General features: G+C 60.6%; 1 protein-coding gene across 1 annotated transcript; it reads right to left on the bottom strand.

Annotated features, from left to right (window-relative positions):
- Nucleotides 1-84: 84 nt before the first annotated feature.
- ENTPD8 (ectonucleoside triphosphate diphosphohydrolase 8) lies at nucleotides 85-5,610 on the bottom strand. Its single transcript, XM_062011623.1, has 9 exons — nucleotides 5,491-5,610; nucleotides 5,024-5,141; nucleotides 3,828-3,978; nucleotides 3,192-3,351; nucleotides 2,443-2,673; nucleotides 1,958-2,221; nucleotides 1,480-1,590; nucleotides 1,199-1,333; nucleotides 85-583 (listed from the first exon to the last, which is right to left on the bottom strand). Exons 1-9 carry the CDS (start codon nucleotides 5,608-5,610, stop codon nucleotides 392-394), a joined length of 1,482 nt encoding a protein of 493 aa, XP_061867607.1. The 3' UTR covers nucleotides 85-391.
- Nucleotides 5,611-7,331: the final 1,721 nt, after the last annotated feature.

The raw sequence follows: 7,331 nt of genomic DNA, 5'->3' as shown, positions 1-7,331 counted from the left end.
AGCTGCCTCCCACACTGGCAGGAGAGCTGCCCAGCAGGACTGGATGTGCCAAGGAAGCTCTGCCAGGCTGGTCAGTGACTTTTACATTTGAAAAATAAAAAGGGTTTTATTTCTAGTTGCAATGAATCTGGCTTCATCTAGCCACCAGGTCTCACTCAGCTTTGGTCTGCCAGATTAAAAAGGCTTTTTTTTTCTGCAGACAGGAGTCTTTTCCTCTTGGATATACTTAGAGGGCTCAAGACATCCTTGCCATCTTTGGCATCTTTACAGAGATGACCCAGTTAGGCCTCCTGAGCAATGGAGATGGGTCTAATGCCCATCATTCTTCTCCCCCTTCCTTTTGCACCACCTCCCTGTCTGCGTTAGTGGGCACAATGCCTTTCATCAGGAGCTACTTGGTTTTCCAGAAATACTGGAGGAAAATGAGCACCATCCCGAACACCATGGCCAGGACAATGAAGGAGACAGCTCCTGCCCACAGCCCGGGCTCATGCCCCTTGACGTGTTGCAGAGCCTCTGCAGGGATCATGTTGGTGAGGTTCAGCATGAAGCCCAGCGTCCAGCCGATGTCTGTGTTTGCTGCCTGAGGTGAGAGAGCACAGGAGATCACCCAAAGGTGCTTCTCCCAGGCACCCTTATCTTTGGCACAAGGGACAATGGGTGTCTCTGCCATCAGCTGCCCTAGCTGTGATCTCATGTGTGGACTTGGCTATGGAGAACCTGATCTCACCAGCACCAGTTCCCCTCTTCCCCAGGGCTGAACATGACTGCTCTGGTGAAGAAGTGCCTCTGTGAGCTGCACATGGGTTTAGATCTGTGGTTCTCTCTTCCCTCATGCTCTTTTCAATTTGGTCATGCTCTGGTTTAGATGGGTCTTGAGGCCACATCACCCCTCCCTGATGCTCAAGTCAATTGTACCCAGCATCAGAGACCAAAGTGGCCAAATCCTGCTCTGCACCTCCCTAACCCTCTTAAAATGAGCTTATGTCCACACCAAAGTGAGAAACAGGCTGGTACCAGAGGTTTGGGGGGCAGGCAGGAATCAAGCCATGCTGGGATCGCTGGGGAGCAGCCATGAGACAGGGACACGTTTCTGGTGGAGGAGACTCCAGGGATGCTGCTCCTGAACATGTCCTCGGGGACATGGGGACAAAGGTGTGTCCACCTGCCCCCTCCCACTGCCCTGCAGGGCCTTTACCTGCTGGCGAAAGTGGATGTTGCTCCACGTGTCCTCGTTGAACTTGTAGCCATCGAGCAGCAGCGTCAGGATGTAGGTGGCCACGGCACAGTAGTTGTGCAGGTAGCCCTGCTCCTGTGGGAAGCTCTCCACCAGCTGCAGGACAGTCAGGGGACACAGGGCATCAGGGAATGAAACAGGCTGAGAAACCCTCCCCAGCCCAGGGAATGGTGTGTGTCCTGGGCAGAGAATTGGGACAGGATGAGCACGGGGCTCCTTGCTGCCCCTTGCAGGGCTCTCACCTCTGTCCAGGTCTTGCTGCAGAAGTTCTGAATTGTGGAGTTGACATCGCTCAGAGGCTGCTGGCTGGTCAGGTTCAGGAAGTGGAAGGTGTAGTAGAAGCCAGCAAAGGCCTATGAGATGAGGAAAGATAGAAAATCTACAACTCCTTCACCCAGAAAAGGACTCAGGGGCCCCTCTTGCCTGACGATAGAGTCCCACGTAATTCCCAGGTTTCTGCACCCATAAAGTCTTGGAGCCAGCAGACAAGCCCTGAGGCTGCTGCTTTCACTGAGCTGTCTCAGATCTGCTTCCCGGGGCAAGATCTCCCCGATTCCCTCGGGCAGGCTGGGCCACCACAGGAGCAGACCACACGTCCCAGCACAGCACCGCTGCGCAGCTCGCACCAGCTCGGAGGTCCCCTCTCCACACCCATTCCCGGGCCAGCGGCACGGCCGCTCCCACCCTCGCTCCTCCCCCGGGGCCGCGGAGGCTCCTTACGAAGAACTGTCCCCGCACGGGCGGCTGATAGACGCCGTTGAAGCCGCACGAGCCGCTGGCCCCGCAGCTGAGGTTGAAGAGGCGCTGCACGGCGGCGCGGCACGCGGCCGGGTCCCCCGTGCCCGTCACCGTCAGGTTCTGGGCGGCGCCGGGAGCGCCGGGCGCGGGGACGCAGGGGCCGCCGTAGAGCTCCGCCGTGCTGACGTTCTCCTGGTAGCCCCGGGGGTAGCAGGGGTGCGAGATGCTCTGGCCGGCCGGGCTGCCCTGCGCACAGCGGCAGCGGCAGCGGGGGCTCGGCCCGGGACGCCGGCGACGCCGGCCCCGCGGCCCAGCCCCTGCCCGGCCGGGCCCCGGCGGCGGCGCCCAGGCGCCCGCGGGCTCCGAGCGGCGGGCACCGTGCGCCCGGAGCGGGCCCGGCCCGGACGCGGCTCCTGCCCGGCCGGGCCAGGGGCTGGGCGGCTCCCGGGCGGCGGGGGCTGCGCTACCTGCAGCAGAGCGGCCAGCAGCATCCGCAGCGCCTGCAGCTGCCCGTAGCACAGGTAGCTGTGTGTGTACAGCCCGTACTCGCTGCCGTACAGCCGCAACGACACCGAGCTGTTCTCGTCCTCTACGGCCGCTCCGGGCTGGAACGTGATTTGTGTCGAGGCCCCTCCCAGGTCCAGGGCTCCCCACACCTCGGTGTCCTGGGGATGTTCCCATCGCTCTGCAAAGGAAAACTGCCGCCGCGCCACAGACAGCCTCAGTCTGGACTGCAGCGACTCACAGCCTCTGTCCCCTCCCTCAAATCTGGTGGGCTCGGAAGCCCCTGAGGCTCCTGCTTCCCTCCTTAACCCTTTCCTGCCTGCGTGCTTCTCCACCCACATAGGCCTGGCACTGAGGTCTGACTGACCCCTTGGCTGCTGCACATCAGCGGGGATCAGACACTGTGGCACAGAAAGAGCAACACTGTCATCTGCGGGCTGACATTGCTGCGTCCCTGGCATACCAAAACCCACCCACAACTAAGCAGAGAGCACAGGGCCAGGCTGGGCCAGACACACAGACCCTTCCTGCGCTCTCTTAGTCCCGACACTGGAGCTGACACGGCACGCTGCAGCCCCGGGGAACATCGGTTTGGGTGACCAGCAGTGCCCTGAAACTTCAGTTGTCTCTCCTCCGGGAAGAAAGCAAGCTGTGTGTGGCTGAGCTGGGGCTCTGTACATCGCCCACCCCCGGCCCTCGCCCCCAGACACACCTTGACCAGCGTCTGCAGCAGGTAGTTGACGGTGATCCAGCCGAAGGAGCCCTCCTCGTTGCCCGTCAGGATCTGAGCCCCGTGGAAGGCCAGCGGGTACTCGCCGATGGCCCTGGCGATCTCGGCAAAGATCTGCTGGGCCTCGCTGCTGTTCTGCTCCCTGCCCAGGGAAGGGGACAAACACCCAGCCGTGCTGGAGCAGGCCGTGGCCGGGGAGCTCTGGGCGCGGGGCTGACGGCCAGCGGCTGCCGTCCCCATGGCCAGAGGCTGCCGTCCTCTGCAGGCAGAGCTCAACGCCCCCGGCGCCAGGACGGCTCCCACGGAGCCCAAAGCCCTCGGCCGGTGCCCTGGGAGCCTCCGGAGAAGCTGCCCGGGCTGTGCCCGCGCCCGCACAGGAGCTGCCGCGTCCTGGGGCTGCTGCAGTGGGACGGGGGCTCCCGCGGGCACAGCTGGAGGGGCTCTGTCGGCCACCCCGGCGCGCTGCAGACACGGCTGCTCAGCCTCTGGCCACGGCCTGCCCGCCAGCAGCCCCCCGCCAGCAGCCCCCTGGCCCCGGCCGGCCCTGCCCCGGCTCTGCTGCAGCGCTGCGCACTGGGGAAGGGCCGGGAGCTGCCCGGTGCCAGGCTGTGCCGCTACCTCAGCAGCCGCATGCCCGCCGTGGCCCCCAGGTAGACAGGGGTGTCCCGCTGCTGCTCTGCGGGGATCAGCTCCAGGGCCTTGTCCAGGCAGGGCTTCAGGCTGGCCCCCGCCCCAGCTGGGTTGTCAGCGTAGCTGGAGATGCCGGGTCCTGCAAGAGGCCACGGATGTGATGCAGCGAGCTCTGTGCCACTCGTGGGATGGGACAGACGGGGACAGGTCCACTTAGAAAGCCCCGCCGGGAGTTTCCTGGCCGTGTCCTTGCCATGATTGTCCCAGGAAGGGCTGTGCTCAGAGTTGGCCTTGCCTCACCAGCACGTATGTCACAGCTATGGCACTGCAGGAGCTGCTGCTCTGGAGGGGACTCCTGCAGTGTGTTTTGTTATGCTGGGCATGGTTTAATCCCTGGGAGGCCAAACAGCCTGAAGGCAATCATGAGGATTCGGTGGACAAACAGAGCAGTTCCTCATTTCCCTGGGAGCAGGCTCTCCTGCATCCTGCTGCAAGGGCGTTTGGAGCCGATATGCACCAGGAGGTGCCCTCTGCACAGCTTGTTTGAGTTCCTATTTTTAGCAGCTGGCATCATATCTGAGCACCCAGCATGGTCCTGTGGTGGGCAGGGACAGGTTCTGGGGTGGAAATATCAGTATTTACCTTCCCCTGAGCTTTGCACACCGTTACTGCTGTTAGCCCACACAGCCTCTCCCTTACACTTTGCCCTCTGCCAGACCTCTGCAGTTAACCAGTAACTGCCACACCACCACTACAGGGCCTGGGCTTGTGGTCAAGGTGGTCTCTGAGCCCTCTCACCCCCTGCCTATGCACCTCTGCCTTGGCTTGGTGGCTTTTGCCAGTCCCAGATCAGCTCCACACACCATTCATCTGACCCCACTTCCCTCCGCTGGTTAACCTGGTCATTTCTTCCTCAGAGACCAGTCCTTGTGCCAAAGCCTGACAGCACCTTTGCAATAGGAATAAGCACCCCTTTGTGTATTTATAAAAGCCCAATAAATAATTGCCCTTTGGAGCATTTATCATTTACCACTCCTGGCCTGGACCAGCCAGCTCGGCTTGGCACTGTGGCAGCCACTCTGGCAAGTAGCCGGGCAGTGCCACTGTCCCTGAGCAGGCAGGGGCAGGTGCAAGGGCAGGTGCAGGGGCAGGGGCAGAGGAAAAGCCTCACCCAGCACACTCACCAGCCACGGTGCAGGCCTCCACCTGCGAGACGATGCCGGTGCCGTTCTCCTTGTCTGCGGGCCAGCGGTAGATGTAGAGTGCCGTGTGTGTGGAGCCAGCATCAAACACCAGACCGTACTGGGGAGGCACAGGGGACACAGGCTGTCACGGGGGGTGCAGAGCAAGGGGAGCTCCAGGAGAAGGGGAAACTCAAGTGGCCAAAGTGTCACCCGAGCAGGGAAAGCCCTGTGGCATTGCAGTCACCAGCTCTCAGGGACAAGGCTGCCACAAGCCCTTTGAGCGGGTGATGCTCTGCCATGGAAAGGCTGCACGTGCTGTTGGGCCAGTGGCAGGGACCAAACTTTGCCAGATCTGCCTGGCCTGTGTGGGAGCTTGTCCCTGCCTTGGGGACAGACAGCACACCCTGCCTGGAAGCCAGGGAAAACCCTGTCCCACGAGGCAGCCGCACTCCTCCCAAGGAGCCTACCTTGCTTCTGGGAGGCAGAAACACGTCCCTCACGTTCACGACGTTCAGGATGAGGGCAATGAAGCTGAAGACACAGGTGATGGCCAGGAGACCTGCAATGGCCTTGGCTTTGTGGTCCATTCCTCCTCCAACCTGCAAGAACAGCCCCAACACCTCTGCATTTGCAAGGCCAGTTTTGAAATGCAAATCTGTTGGCTATATATGGGACTCATCAAGACTGGCTTGAAGCCATCCTCCAGTGTGTGGCTGCTCTTATGGGGGGCTCTTGGCATGCTCTCCTTCTGAGCATCCCCTCCTTAAAGGGTTTTAGCATGGCTTTTCCAGCCTTGTCTTCTCAGCTGCAGTCCTTAGTCCCCTCTCTCTACACAGCCTGGACTCCAGCCCTCTTCCCTGCTAAAACTACCCCCCAGGTGACAGGTCAGCATCTCCCTTCCCAGCAGCATCACTAGGCAGCATGGCAGTGGCTAGCATGAGTCCCAGAAAGAATTCCCATCACACAAGACTTGGGACCATCAGGTTCCATCTGTTGCCCAACAGGCCCAAACTGTGCCTGAGAGGGTCCAGCTCTCCTCAGCTCTTGGCAATGCCACAGGCATGCAGAGATAGTGTCCTTGCCTGCAGGTGACCCCCCAAGCCTCTCCTGCAGCCCCAGGGGCAGAGGTGGAAAGATCCTGCTGATCTGGGCATGCACAGCCCCGTAGCCACACTGGAATGCTGACAGAAATGAGGTGGCACAGGCAGGCAAGGCCAGTGGGGCACGGAGGAGCCCCTGGGGACAGAGCGGGCCTGGTGCCTCCCGCTCCTCCCAGTGGAGCTCAGCTCCTGGCAGATCAGCACTGAGGCATTAGTAAGAAACAGCAGTGCAGAAGCAAAGCCCAAGGTCTGGTTCCTGCAACAGCTGCTCCAGATGTGCTTTCTCAAATACACAGCTGTCCCTCTGGCACTGTGCTGCTCCGTGCCAGCGGCTGTGTGGGCAGCGTGCCCTTGGGGAGCCAGGCTGACAGCCGACCACAGCCATGGGCTGCAAGCCAGCCTCTGGCTGAGTCTGTCTCAAGAGCCCTGGACAAGAGCCTAGAGAAGTGGTTCAGCCCAGCCAGTGCTTTGGGGTGGCACCTGGGTGCTGTCACTTGGCCTCTGCGAGTGCATAAAAACACAGAGAAGTGCCCTTTGTGCCAGGCCAGAGCAGAGGCTGGAATGGAGAGGAAAGACTTTTGGCAAGGTCAAAGGAGAAGCTGATTCCTGTTTTAGAATCATCAGCATCTCCAGTGACGAACACAGGTGACTCCTGCGTGACTGAGATGTGTCACGATGGACAGCAACTGTTCTGGGCCATGTCACGGGATGCAGGACTCCAGGAAACCCTTATCAGACCTTATTCCACAGCCAGGAGCCCTCCCCTATACGGCGGCTACTGCCAGCAGCAATCACAAAGAAGCAGCTAATAAATGCCTGTGTTTCACATCACCAGCCCTATCAGCCCTGATAGGGTTTGCCCAGATAGATCTCTGTCGCTGGGATGTGGTTCCCCTGCTCCAGGTAACACAGCAATGCAAAAGTCCCCAGCCCAGCCCACACCTGGGGAACTGAGTCCCAGGAACCATGTGATGGGATGACACCAACCAGTGATAAATTGCCCTGTCCTGCATGAGGGAACAGGTGGGAAATGGGCTCCAGCTGCTCTGGTAGGGACTGATTTCCATTTTGACTGGGCAGGAGTCGACACCCCCAGGCACCAGAGAGCCAGTGGGGCCCAAGGGGAGAGCAGGGCATGGGGAGAGGGCCCAGCAAAGTGGGAAAGAAGCCAAGAGGTGTATGAGAAGCTCATCCATCCGCTTAGCCGT

Source organism: Colius striatus, chromosome 19 (assembly GCF_028858725.1).
Source record: "Colius striatus isolate bColStr4 chromosome 19, bColStr4.1.hap1, whole genome shotgun sequence".
In the NCBI taxonomy this organism is placed as follows: Eukaryota; Metazoa; Chordata; class Aves; order Coliiformes; family Coliidae; genus Colius; species Colius striatus.
This window is presented reverse-complemented; position numbering and strand designations above follow the sequence as displayed.